The following is a 15,494-nucleotide window of genomic DNA, read 5'->3' as shown; positions in this document are numbered from 1 at the left end:
TGACATGGAGGCAGACCTTCAATCCTTGGGCGTGAGAAGGTGAAGGCAGCAAGCACAGGACAGAGATGCATGGAAAAGGCTTGTAGAGGAGGCCAAGGCTCTTCAAGGGCCATAGAGTCAATGAGTAGTAGTAGTAGTAGTTAGAGGTTCCTTTGAGAACGGTTGCCTTATCTAAATGGTCCTTCATAACAGTATCCAGTTCGCTATTAAAATTGATCAAGCCTTTGAAAACTCCTGGAATTATTGTACTGCTGCTTTCATCATGGCCACTTAATGCCAATTCAAATGTACCACAAAAACGAATGTAATTGACTATAATACTCAATACATAACAATTTTTCCTCACTTGTCCATTTTGAATTGCAATGTTATTCCAAAAGGCACTATCTAGCTGTTCAGCAATATTATTCTTTCCTAACAGTGCTAACTTGAGGCTATTTGAAATATGGGAATGGGAAGCTTCATGTTTTTTTATTCTTAGAGCTAAATGATTTAAATCTTTGAAACCAGTCTTTGACCGAGGACCTTCACCATTAAATAATAGCCAAGGGAAACAAAATAAAACAACTCTTGTCTCACAACCACAAATCCAACTGCACTCACTAAGAATGTATTTTTTGAACTGCTGCTTGTATTCACGTGAACCTGATTTAATAGTCTGTTTGAAATTTGCAAGTTCTGGTGTGGGTCTTCCAAGCCTATTTATCTCGATTTCTTCTTCAATTGGTAGTAAACTGAATAGATTACTTGATAAACTATTGATGGAATTCATCGCACTTCCCTTAATAAAACACTCACTACTCACATAACCTCAAAACAAGCCCACAGCAAACACTACTTTCCAACGTGTTTGTATGACAACAACTTTTTCCAGAATTCGAAATTGGATCTTTATGCCCATTAGTCCAGGCGCTGGCTTACATTGAGCATACATGAGAGAGGCAGAGAATTTGACTTCGGATTATTGTTAGGGGGTCTTTAGTGTATATGAAACTCGATGTCGTCACGTCCCAGGGTGGTCGATAGCTTGGGGGGGAGGGGGGTAAGTTGTAAAAAACGCGCGTTTATAAAATCGCCTGTCCTGCAGTTAGTATTCATAGTACAGCTTTTAATTTTTTCTCAAAATTATGTACACATAACTGGCTTTCAATGTGATCCTGTACATTTTTGCGATAAAACCGCATAGTTTTTCAGTAAAAAAATAAAATATCTCGAAAAATGTATTTTTTTATTATGGACTTTTTGTTATTTCTCGAATATTTAAGTCATTAGCCGACTTAGAGGAAAATGCTCTCAATAAACGTTGTAGGCCGTTTCTTCCTGAATCCAATGATATATATAGTTTGGGGGTTACGATCATAGATGCGGCGGTGGGAGGGGGATAAGTAGCACTGTTACGCTGCGGCGCGGTCCTCCCTCATGATTAATGCGCGTAATGGCCTGTCTATCGCATCGCTCCTACTAGTCTATGCATTCAAATTATGTATTTCAGGAACGCTATCTTATGTATTTTCGGTCGCTGAACACGATTTTTCAACTCTCAAGCCTCAATAATTGATAATTCTCATCATAATATACAAATTATGGTCAAAATTACAAACTTCATCTCATTATCATTATTTATGATTACATTGTAATGATAAACCATCTTGTTAGGAATCCTATTGTGTTTCCCAGTCGATAGAAAACTGACATTCCATTAAGAGAGAATAATTATTCGATTTAGTTCAATGATCACTTTGGAATTGCGAAAGTCAAGTAATGGAGTAAGTTAAACAAATAATATAGGCTACCCCATGTAGAGCACCGTACAGGAGTAAAATATTTTCTAATATAAATTTACAGTTGAAGCACAAATAATGCCAATTACTCCCATGTGATATGACTAAATATTTTATTACAAAGGAAATACAACTCTAAAGCTGCGTTTACACCAAAGTTATTAACGAGATGTTAATATAACTTTATAGATTCTATTAGATTGAACATAACTTATCATACACATGATGGACATATGTGTTTGCCAAGTTCTGTTCAATCTAATAGAATCTATAAAGATTGAGTTATTAACATTTTGTTAATAACTTTGGTGTAAACGCAGCTTTATCATCTGATTTCTGTAACTTATATCTATGAATAGATACTTTTCATCTGGCTGAGTTTGACTGATTGTTTTGGGGTGGTACTTGAATGAAAGTGGAATGGGAGATATCTTTGTTGAATTTGATATATTTGGAGAGAATACTGTTGGAAATCTATTGAGGGGAGATCAGTATTATTAAGGTGTGAGAGCAAGCAATCAATTCAATGAAACAACTACAAGGAATCATGAACGGTTCAAATATGAGAGATTGTCAAAGTATATTTGTAAACTCTAAGGTTCAACTTTAAGAAATTTATATTGATTTTAAATTGGTAATCAATAATTTTGATGTAAAGTGGACTGTATTGAATAGAAAAGAAACAAGTGATATCTCTACAGAAACAAGTACATGCAATGAATATATAAAAGAACAACTCACCGAAAATCTGCAGAGTACCTAATGTAATATTTATATTATTGAGCTTACAACTCCCAGGTAAGGTATTCAGGTGTCCCCGAGGTAGGAGATGAATCAAGGATGGTGAAAAGGCAAGCTTAATTGTCATCTACTGTTGGTAAATTCGGCTTCCATCATATAACGTTGCACATATATTTCTGACGAGATATTTACAATGTCTTTAAAGACTATAGATCGGTGAACTTTCCAATCGAAAAATAATAGTTTAAAACTTTCAACTAAAGGGAGTTTGGCAAACACTCTTCCAAACGTAGGTTTATGGTGTACGATTTAACATTAACGAAAAAATAATAATTTGAAGAACGATTTTCTTCTGGGAATGATCGACGAGAATTACCAATTCCCGACTCGAGGCAAGCTATTCCAAAGCGAGACTGAACTGAAAGAAAAAATCTACCGGCTAGTGAGCGCGACGCACTCAAGTGAAAGAAATACGAACTGAACGAGGAGCGCGCGTCCAATTCAAAAACGAAAAATGAAAACTAGAGCTGGCTCCAACATCCCCCCCCGGCTGAAAAGCTATTTTCAGACAAGGCTAGAGAACAAAGAAACGAAAAAAACAATGAATAAACGACGAAAGAAATAAAAATAAAACAAAACGAGAATAAAACAAAAAATGCAAAAGGAAAATTATTGAGTAGGCAACGGATACAACTTTGTAGCCGGCCTTTTGAAGCGACCATTGGCGCACCGCACCATAGCCACTCGAACGACACCGTCAGCACCGGGAAATACTTCCTCAATCACCCCCAGAGGCCATTTCAACGGTGCGACATTTGGTTGATCCACTAGGACGATTGTACCAACCGTGAGAGGGGTGGAATCCTTACACCATTTCACACGGGTTTGTAATTCATGTAAGTATTCTTTGCGCCAACGACTCCAGAAAGACTGAACCATTTGATTGACTAATTCAAACCGATCCAATCGATTCATTGGACGATCTTCCACATTTAACATAGGAAGGTACTTAAGAGGTGTCAAAGTGAGAAAATGAGCCGGTGTGAGGGCGAGGGGTTCACTCGGATCCGCGCTCATTTGACATAACGGGCGTGAGTTAAGTACAGCCTCAATTTGAACTAAGACAGTGTTCAATTCTTGTAAGTCAACAACTGGTTACCAATAACTCGAAACAGATGTGACTTTACTGATTTTATATTCGCCTCCCAAAGACCGCCGAAGTGAGGTGAACCTGGCGGGATGAAATTCCACTCAATGCTATGATCAGCAAGTTCATTCTGGAGCAGGTTTTGATATTCCTTGGAGTTCAGCATCCGTGACAATTTTATTAGCTCATCATAGGCGCCGACGAAGTTGGTACCATTATCGGAATACATGACCTTACAAGGACCTCGTCGAGCAAGGAAACGGCGAAAAGCTGATAAGAACATTTGGGTCGATAAGTCCAAAACTAATTCAATGTGAACGGCTTTAGTTGCCATACAGACAAAAAGACAAATGTACGATTTAAATATGAAAGGATTCCGACGCCTGGCCATAGTGATTCGAATGGGTCCACCATAATCAACTCCACATTGGACGAATGGTTTAGACGACAGAGTTCTACAGGCTGGCAGATTGCCCATTTTCGGCGGTGTAAGAGTGGGACGATAGTGAAAACACTTGTTACATTTTCGTACATGACTCCTTATAAGGACACGGGCTGATAAAATCCAATATTTTTGTCTCAAAATAGATGCCAATAAATGAGGTCCAGCGTGACAGTGCTTTACATGAAAATAATCAATCAAAAGCGTGACCAATGGATCATTTTTCGGTAATATAATCGGATGACAGCTGTCATAATTCAACTCAGAATTTTGTAAACGTCCACCCACACGAATAATATCATGATCAAGAAAGGGTGACAGTTGTTGAAGATGAGAAGTACATTCTTTCCCAGCTTTCAATTCCAGTAATTCTTTCGAAAAATGAATTTTTTGTACGACTTTACACAAGTGTTTTTCCGCCAAATCGAAATCTAATTCATGAGGTTTAGGCAATAGACGAAGTACTTTCAATATTAACACCATGATACGCAATAGACGTTGGTAGTTGGAACAACGAGCAATTAAAAGATGAATCGAATTAATAGATGAATTTTCCGACTGTACTACAGTGACAATTGAGTGAACCTTGACCTCAGGTAGACACTCTATAGGTTCCAGATCGACCTTGACGGGCCAATCACTCTCTTCTAACATTAGCCAAGAGGGGCCAGACCACCACAAATCATGATTAATTATTTCAGAAGGGGATAAACCTCTCGAAATGGGATCAGCTGGGTTTGAATTTCCTGCCACGTGTAACCAGTCGTTGATAGGACAGTCTTGAATTTTCGTAACTCGATTAGCGACGAAAGATTGCCATCTAGATGGACAGCCCCTGATCCAATGTAAGACAACAGTAGAATCCGATAATGCAACAACGCGAGTCACGTGACAACGAAGGCTCAAAACAGAGACAACAACCTGTATTAATTCAGCGAGCAAGAGCGCCGCGCATAATTCAAGCCTAGGTATGGATAAAGTCTTAGATGGCGCGACTTTTGATTTAGCGCACAACAATGTGATAGTTGCAGGTTGCATATCCATTTGAGATTTTATGTAGATCACACCACCATAACCTAAAGTCGATGCATCACAGAAACCAATGACAGTAATTTTCGAATCATTCATCACTCCTAAATGACGTGGTATGAAGAGATTGGACAATAAAGGGAACTCCTTCTGACATGTCTCCCATTGAAGCGCAATAGAGGGAGGTACTGAATCGTCCCAATCAAGACCAGCATTCCATAATTGTTTAATTAAACATTTAAGAAACAAAGTTAGGGGTGACAAGAGTCCCAAAGGATCGAAAATGCGTGCTACTACCGATAAAATGTGACGTTTGGTAGGAACAGACTGATTAGGATTCACTGAAAAACAAAACGAATCACTACCAGGTTGCCATTTCAAACCTAGGACAGCCAACAAATTTCCCATCTCGAAATCTTTAGACAAGGCCGATTTTTCATCTTCCGAGAAATCATTCATCAATTCAGGTGAATTGGAACTCCATTTAGTAAGTTCGAATCCGCCTCTCTCGAACAATTCTTTAGCCTGACTACAAAGACGATTTGCTTCACCTAAAGAAGACACACTTGTCACCAAATCATCCATAAACATGTCACTCGGAATACGAGCTTTAGCATCAGGGAAATTTTCACCTTCTTCTTGAACAAGTTGATGGACAGTTCTGAGAGCTAGAAACGGTGACTCACTCAGACCAAATACGACAGTTTTTAATTCAAAAATTTGTATGGGATCATTGGACGAAAATCTCCATAACAAACGCTGAAATTTGCGACACGATTCATCGACAAGAATCTGTCTATACATCTGCTTTATATCAGCAGTTACAGCGATAGAAAATAACCGAAAATTGACTAACAGAACGAAAATATCCGTTTGCAACTTGGGGCCGATATGAAGTATATCATTCAATGATACTCCAGTAGTAGTTTTCGCGCCTGCGTCAAAGACAATACGCAAAGGCGTTGATTGACTCTGAGTTTTGATTACAGCATGATGAGGTATAAAATAACCACTTTTATCACTCTGATTTTTTATCAATTCCATGTGTCCTTGTTTGAGATAATCCAAGAGGACATCGTGATACACTAAACGCATGTTTGGATCACGTGCCAGTCGTTTCTCCAAACTGATGAGTCGACGTTCTGACATAGCATAAGAATCACCAAGACAATCAGGGGATTTTGAAAACGATAATGAGACAACGAATCTACCCGAATTTTCACGACGAACGGACGATGCAAAATCCTTCTCGCATTCCAACTCATCAGCAGTGAGTTGTTTTCCTACATCTGGAACGCTTTCCACTTCCCAAAATTTTCGAACTAACTTATCCAACGGTGATGTTAGACAAGTCATCAAACACGTTGAATTTTCTGAAGATTGAGTTAAAATAGGGGCTCTACCCATCAAAATATAACCGAAAACACTTTCCAAGGCCATCAAATAATTCGAATCAATTTCCACACGACCATTTCGGAAAATATGGGGCACTAATTCAGCTCCTATAATAGCGTCAATTTCGCTGGGAATGTGATAACTTTCATCAGCAAGTCGAAGACCAAACAAATTTGATAATTTAGAATTATCAATTTTACTAGTGGGAAGCTGTTCCATGATTTTTTCGACAACTAATGGTTCAATGGAAAATTTAACACTAGAATCGAGTCGAGATTGAAGCGTGACAAAAGTACGACCAAAAACTGATTGCGAATTTCCGCCAAAACCATTCACAATTAATTGGAAAGGAGAAATCGATAGTTGCAATTTACGACAAAGTTTACGAGTAATGAAATGACTTTGACTAGCTGAATCAACTAAAACTCTTATTTTGTGCAATCTACCTCTCTTATCAGGTACCTCGACTTGAGCAGTTGATAGTAGAACACTATACGGTGCCGACTTCGAATCGATAGAACAACAGGTAATAGTATTATTTTCTACCTTTTTCGCATCCGAATTTGATGACGAATTTGAAGCATTTCCGAAATGTAAAAGCGAATTATGCTTCTGACTACATTCCTCGCAGTTGGAAGAAGTACAATCTTTACTACGATGGGCTGGCGAGAAACATTTCAAACAGCAACCCTTCTCCTTAACAAAACGAAAACGGTCCCAAGGTGATAACTGACGAAAAAGACGACAATTGATCAATTTATGATTTGTCATCGAACATTTCAGACATTCTGATATTTTTACCGGTGATTTGGTCACTTGCGAATTCGATTGAACAACCAACACTTTGGATTTTGGTATTGGTTTCACTACTGGCTTGCATTGTTTAGACGATTCGTCATGCGGTAACGATTTAATCTGCCTTTCGATGAATGAAACAAAATCAGTATATGTGGGATCATCCTTAGTATGAACTGAAGCTTCAAATGCCTTTCGAGAAACAGGATCTAAAATTTTCAACGCTTGGAACAGAAATATTGCATCAGATACATCTTCACCTCGTAGGCGTTTTAAAGCAGTAATTGAACCACAGAACTGATCGACTATAGAAACTAAACCTGCACGAGACTCAGATTTTAGACAATTGAATTCGAAAATTTGTTTCAAGTACACATTTGAGAGTGAGCGGGGGTCATTGAACCGCTTAATTAATGCATCCCAAATAATTTCATAATTATTAGCAATAGGTGGTAGATGACGTGAAATATTAGCCGCTTCTCCAGATAGTTTGGACACCAGATATTGGACCTTTTGTTGATTTGGAATCGATTTGTTGTCATGAATCATGCATTTAAACATTTCGTAGAATACCGCCCATTTTGATTGATCTCCGTCGAACACAGGAATTTCAATTTTCGGTAAAATATTAGACGAATCCTTATTGGAAGATACAGGTTGAGCCGGGGTAGAAACACTAGGTACAACCTGACTGCGTTTTTTCAATTCACTAGCAATTGCTTCCATATGTTCGAACATTTCCATATGTGAACTACTAATTTGGGTACAAATTCCGGGTCTTTTTCCATTTCAAGCTCCTGTATTTCCATTTCAACAGCTTCATAATCCTGAACAGTTTTAAGAGTGGAACTATAGAGAATTAGAAATTGTTTAGCACTAGCTTCTTCTTTTAAAGCCTTTTTCGACAATTCGAAAGTACGTTGAATACGATAGAAATATTGCTCAAGTTTAGCTCGTTTGAGCTTTAACTTCGTTTCACTCATGATTGGATATTGGAAAGGTCTTAATGATTTTCATTTACTAATTTTCGAATAAAATTACGAATGCAACAATGAACGATTTTCATTGATGATTCAAGCAAGCAAAATGATAATGTTAGTACAAATTGAACAGAGAAAGCTCAATAGACGAAGCAAGCTAAGCGATAACGTTATCAGCATTGCAAAGTAACGGTTCCGATCGGACAATAGAGATAAGAGTGAACCAACTTGATCGGCTCAATTCATAATGTACAAACAGGTTTGAACCCTAGCATGCACAAACGATTTACAATAAAATTGGATAAGTGCTTGCCAAATATTTGAATAAAAAATAGCCAATAAAATCTGGCCTGGATGACCAATGTAAACTCTAAGGTTCAACTTTAAGAAATTTATATTGATTTTAAATTGGTAATCAATATTTTGATGTAAAGTGGACTGTATTGAATAGAAAAGAAACAAGTGATATCTCTACAGAAACAAGTACATGCAATGAATATATAAAAGAACAACTCACCGAAAATCTGCAGAGTACCTAATGTAATATTTATATTATTGAGCTTACAACTCCCAGGTAAGGTATTCAGGTGTCCCCGAGGTAGGAGATGAATCAAGGATGGTGAAAAGGCAAGCTTAATTGTCATCTACTGTTGGTAAATTCGGCTTCCATCATATAACGTTGCACATATATTTCTGACGAGATATTTACAATGTCTTTAAAGACTATAGATCGGTGAACTTTCCAATCGAAAAATAATAGTTTAAAACTTTCAACTAAAGGGAGTTTGGCAAACACTCTTCCAAACGTAGGTTTATGGTGTACGATTTAACATTAACGAAAAAATAATAATTTGAAGAACAATTTTCTTCTGGGAATGATCGACGAGAATTACCAATTCCCGACTCGAGGCAAGCTATTCCAAAGCGAGACTGAACTGAAAGAAAAAATCTACCGGCTAGTGAGTGCGACGCACTCAAGTGAAAGAAATACGAACTGAACGAGGAGCGCGCGTCCAATTCAAAAACGAAAAATGAAAACTAGAGCTGGCTCCAACAATATTTGAAAGAAGTCAGGAGCTATTTGTGGAATTTTTTTAGAATCACAATGCAAAATCTATGACTACTTGAAATTTATGACTGATTATTGTAACATAGTTTAAATTATCTTAAATTGTATTCATGCTCATAAGGAAGGACTCTGGTATTGCACATAGAAACTGTACGAGAAAAGATCCCATACTTTTTTCATTCAATCACACAAACTATGTTATGGAGTCTGTGTTATATCTAAAAAATTAAAAAATACTAATAGAAGTAGAAGATAATTTCCAATAAGGAAACATTAACTCTATACAGTCAATACATTGACACTCTGTCAAATGAAACCTTGAAAATTTAATAAATGTGACAACCGATCATGCTTTGGAGCAAACCCTCATTCGATCATCCAAAACTGAGTGAATGGAATAACTAGTTCTTCAAAGGCTTTCCTAAAATGGCTGCTACTATATAAATCTTCCATCAAAGATATTCTGTTCAAGTATGTTGACATCATTATGGATATCACTGGAGATTGTGAAGAAAGTCATCGAATGAAGTAAAACAAGAATAATGAGAGATGAGAATGATTTTCAGAAGCATAACCTTCTCAAAAGAACATAACATTTTTCTTCAAGACTCTGATGGACAACAGAATCTGCATAATGTAACAGAATCTGGAAGCAAGTGAAGAAGTGTGTGATTCTCTTTTGAACGTATAGAAAGAAATAGTTATCGGTCTTCAACGAATTTTATCTGAACATAGTTGTGGCAAATTGTAAAAGTGTATTCTCACCTATAAAAAGAAACAGAGTTCTTTCATTCTCCACGATGCAATCAAACAAAAATCCTAGTCTTAGTTAATTCTAGAACAAAAAGATCTGATCTCTGTATTTTTACTAGATAGCTGTTTAAAGATAATTCAGCATTGAAGTTTTAGTGCAGCATGCATTTCTACAATAACCACAATCTCTGTCAACATCTGATGGATATTTGAAAAAAAACTCTTAATCTCACTTGGCCCATGAAATTGTAAGTGAAACTAGTTGTGGATTTGACTAAATCCCTAAATATCGTTGACAAATTCGCGTAATGATGACATGGCTCTCCTGAATTCAACTCCTACTTCACTTTTCAAAACTTCAATACGCTGCAAGATTATGGAAACTTTGTGATGAGGAGAGTTATGAAAATTCTCAATAAAGATGGAGTGATACAGGTGGACATAGCTTTTCATGTCTATGGTCTAAAATCAAACAAAGGTACGGTAGTGAACATATTAGAAGCAGCAGAGTAAAAGAATCACTCCAATAATATGCTCTCCAAACCATCGAGACTTGATTTCTAAATCTGTGGCAGGGATTTATTAATGTGACATACAAGAATCTATAAAGGATACGTTAGCTAAGTGCAGGAATACATACATTCATTCATTCATTTGTGGATAAAATTACAAATCATATAAATATGTTTGGGGAGGAATAACAGGCATGGCCCAAAACTATTGGAATCCACAAATTTTGATACTGAATAACTTGTTACCATTTCAAAACAGTCTGAACGGGAATACCATAATGGATGAATCAATCAAAAGTTGGTGAAATATCATTATAAAAATACTGTTCCTCAAAATATGATATTTCTCAAAAGTTCACGACAAACTGAAGATTCACGAAAGATTAACATTTTCATTCTAAACATAATCATTATGATAATGAATGAATGATGAATTCCATTTCCACCATGAAGAACTGAGAAATTCCACAAACATTTCATGGAAATTAACTGACCACTATATCAAGTAAGCGTGGCCAGTGTGTAATTAATAATTTAGCCTGCTGCACATCACAATAAACTAATTTGAAATAAAACATGAACACATATAAATATTATCATTATTCAATCGTAGTATATTTCTTGAAACCCAAGTTTCGTTTATTTCAAACAGTCATTTCTTAGTTTCCTTGCAGACTGAGATGAAGTTTGTAATTTTGACCATAATTTGTATATTATGATGAGAATTATCAATTATTGAGGCTTGAGAGTTGAAAAGTCGTGTTCAGCGACCGAAAATACATAAGATAGCGTTCCTGAAATACATAATTTGAATGCATAGACTAGTAGGAGCGATGCGATAGACAGGCCATTACGCGCATTAATCATGAGGGAGGACCGCGCCGCAGCGTAACAGTGCTACTTATCCCCCTCCCACCGCCGCATCTATGATCGTAACCCCCAAACTATATATATCATTGGATTCAGGAAGAAACGGCCTACAACGTTTATTAAGAGCATTTTCCTCTAAGTCGGCTAATGACTTAAATATTCGAGAAATAACAAAAAGTCCATAGTAAAAAAATACATTTTTCGAGATATTTTATTTTTTTACTGAAAAACTATGCAGTTTATCGCAAAAATGTACAGGATAACATTGAAAGCCAGTTATGTGTACATAATTTTGAGAAAAAATTAAAAGCTGTACTATGAATACTAACTGCAGGACAGGCGATTTTATAAGCGCGCGTTTTTTACAACTTACCCCCCTCCCCCCCAAGCTGTCGACCACCCTGGGACGTGACGACATCGAGTTTCATATACACTAAAGACCCCCTAACAATAATCCGAAGTCAAATTCTCTGCCTCTCTCATATATGCTCAATGTAAGCCAGCGCCTGGACTACATGCGCTAATATCCTTCAGCGCTCTACGTGGACATTTTGCCAACTACAATGTCCCTTTTTCGATATTCTAAAATGATTGGATAATATGGGAATATAGGTACCAGAATATTCAATATTGTCATTTAAAAACAAAAATCCAACACATAAAGTGAGACTTATAATGAATCAAATCTTATCTTTATGCATTCGGTATATGTGGAATTCTATCAAGATAATGTATAGCTTCAATATTCATGATTGCTGATACATCAATAATATCAATGGATCGATATTGTTGCTAACGTTTTGCTACTTTGCTATGGCATTGGTTGCAGGATTTCAGCAACCCAGCTATCCTCAAAATGCCTTCAGTTGCCATAGCAACCACTGGTTTTTCAGCATTTGGAGCTTTTTATGTTATTCTCCCTTATAAGTGACACATCATAGGAGGTTGCAATTCCTTTGCAATCCTTCTTCTGACCACACAAACTCAAAACGAGATGTTGGACGTTGGACTGTTTCTGGCATTCTGCTGTATGTATTTTGTTGGAGTTATAATAAGAATATTTTTCCAATGTGTACTAAAGAATCAAATTTTCCTTTCAGAAAGAATGAAGTATTTTATTATTACATGGTCAGGCAGGGGTTGTGCAACCTTGCAACCATTGGAGTAGCCGCCACAGACTCCAGCTACTCTGTCTTCTACACCTGGGATATTTCTGAATCCTCCATCAACTTCCTAGATGTCAATGTAATCCTTCCCAACTCCAATACCTTATCCACCAATACTTTCACCAAATTCACCCACACTCAACAGTTTCTACACTTTAAGAGTTGCCACCCCTACCACATCAGAAAATCCCTCCCACTTTCCCACTCAATCCAAGACCAAAAAATTTGTAGTGATCCCCACCATCTTGACCAGTAGCTCTAAAAACTCCACCAATCCCTCCTGAAATGTAACTATCCTGAAAGGTTGTTACAGAAACAAATCTCCTCCAAAACTGGCACTTATCCAACCACAAAAAATTCTCAAATCCCACAAACTCCAAAGCTCTGTACCACCTACTTCCCTGGAATCAAAAACCTCAAACCTGTCCTTGAAGATCCATTCCATGTTGTCTCCTCCAATCTCTATACCAAACACCTTTTCCAGCAACCACCCACCCTCATTCATAAGCAACCTCCCAACCTCAAGAAAATTTTCAGTAAAAACAAATCACTCACCTCTGATGAAATCCCAACTCCACCTGGTACCCTACCCTGCAAACGCCCCCACTGTAGAACCTGTCCTATCACTGATTCTTCCATCTCCTTTACCAGTCCTATCACCAACTCCACCCACCAAATTCATCAATCCAGTAATTGCATCTACCTCCTTTCCTGCAACTCCTGTCCTGCCTTCTACATAGGTGAAATCACCAATGCCCTAAACCTCTGGATCGACAATCACAGGGCTTCCTTCAAAAATAATACTACTCTACCCATCCCTACCCATGGCTCTGAGCACAACAAGAACTTTGACCAATGCTTCAGAGTCCTTGCCACTCTCCCTTCCACAGTCCCCTCCATGGATTTCAAGACAAAAGAATTGGCTTTCATTTGGAAGCTTGGAGCTGCTTCCAGTCCTGGTCTCAACAGACAGCAATAGTACCATAGCTATCAACTCTACACCAACTGTTCAATTAAATTGAGATGAATTTCATCATATCATAATAGATACCACAGATATCAAATATATATTACATTTTCAATAAAAATGAAAAAAAAGTTCATTCAAGTTTAATTCTAAAATTCCTCTCTCCTAATTAGTCTAATTCTATTTTAATTTTCAGTCTAGTTTTAAATATTCTCCTTCCTATCAATTCTTAAGCTACACCTTCCCTTATTCATAACCCACTCAAATCACAAATCTACTATTTGTAACCGCCCCCCAAATACCCCCATAATATCCCCCGAATCTGTACCCCTTTTCTCTCCATCCATCTGTACTGCGTAATCTGTGGTCTCTACTACAATTGACTCTCCATGCTCTGTGGTCGTAACTGTTGTATTTCAAACTGTACCAGTCAAGGCTTGGTTGAGGAAGGGAACTCAGTTCCCTAAAATTTCCATTTATAATGCAAGTTTTCAAGTTTTTTCAATTTATTACTATAAATTCAATCTTTCATTACGAATTTACCATGCTTTTACACTCCAGAGCAAAGCTAGGTCCCCAATATTCCTGATAAAATGCCACAAGAGCGAATCAGTGAAGCCTCAGCTCAGAAAAACATTCTCAGATTGGTTCTTGTAGAATTGAATCATGATTGAAATTAAGCAGGCTTTAATGCAATCAGACCTCAGTGTAGGGGAATGGATCTAGATTATATTGTTTACTCACTGGCTACTTTGACTTCACTCCTTGCTTCAAAGTTATATGATCTGTAGTACTTGAAGGTTATTCGGGCTGTGTAACCTTTAGAAGAAAAATAACCATCTGGTATATTTTTTTTCTCCACTGTCACTGTTTCACCATCTGGGTAAAGAATTTTTGCCACTGGAGTTGCACTGTCATAAATTGCTCTTATCTGGTAGAATTTGAAAACATCCTGCAAAAAAAATGGATGGAAATGCATAGGAATAATATTCAAAATGAATAAATAAACAAATCCAGGGCTGGTACATTTTTTAAATAGTTCTGAAAAAGTGTTTAGTAGTTGTAATTGACTGGAGACAAGAATTTTGCTAATGAACAATATTATTGTTCATCCAATATGGAATATAGCTGGTTTTAGTTGGGACAGCAAATATTATTATTCACTTAGAAATAACTGATTCTCATAAATATATGTAACCAAAATACAGGTGGGTGGTAAGGCAGAGATAACACATGTCTGAATCAGGCACTATATTCTACGCCCTTCCACTGGGGCACAAGGGTGGCTTTGCCAATTCTCTCCTATATCTATTAATTCCCTCAATTAAGCCATAATATAACAAATTACTTCACAATCTTATCCTAGTGGTTAAGTTGATATTGCCGTGCTACCAATTTCTCCTAAATAGGTTGGATAGCATTTCACACCTATTAACCTACAGAAAGTTATCGGCTCCAAGGTGGTAGATTCTTGATAAACTATGAATGGATCTATCGCCTATGAATGAGAAATCCAGTTTTCAGAGCAAACCAACTTATAATCTTCAGAAGAATTTTGGTAATATACAACACAAATCCACAAAACAATACCTTACACACTTAAATATCCTAGCATCATTACAAGCTAAAATACTTATCCAGTTTATATAGTTGAAAACAATGGCTATAGGCTTGTAGACACACAAATCAAAATACACAAACTTAGAACACCATACAACTGTTCAAAACTCAATTTAAAACATTAAAATTTCAATTAAACAGAAAAATATTCAGAGAGCACAAAATTAGAACACATAGCCAGCCATCATTTTTAGAGAAGACCAAACAAGTCAGAGCAAAAACCACAC

The 15,494-nt window shown here is 37.0% G+C and overlaps 1 protein-coding gene across 2 annotated transcripts in view; it reads right to left on the bottom strand.

The window, feature by feature from the left end:
- Positions 1 to 15,494, bottom strand: part of LOC111053061 — a 220,868-nt gene that overhangs the window by 130,548 nt on the left and 74,826 nt on the right. The window contains exon 4 of one of the 2 annotated variants that reach the window (XM_039438299.1): positions 14,392 to 14,599. The exons of the other annotated variant lie outside the window; for it this stretch is intronic. Coding sequence (XP_039294233.1) covers positions 14,392 to 14,599 — 208 coding nt within the window. The remainder of the gene's footprint in view (positions 1 to 14,391; positions 14,600 to 15,494) is intronic. 2 annotated transcript variants of the gene reach the window in all.

This window comes from Nilaparvata lugens, chromosome 11 (genome assembly GCF_014356525.2).
Source record: "Nilaparvata lugens isolate BPH chromosome 11, ASM1435652v1, whole genome shotgun sequence".
NCBI classification, from domain to species: Eukaryota; Metazoa; Arthropoda; class Insecta; order Hemiptera; family Delphacidae; genus Nilaparvata; species Nilaparvata lugens.
Note: the sequence above shows the minus strand (reverse complement) of the source record. Positions and strands in the feature narration are given on the sequence as shown.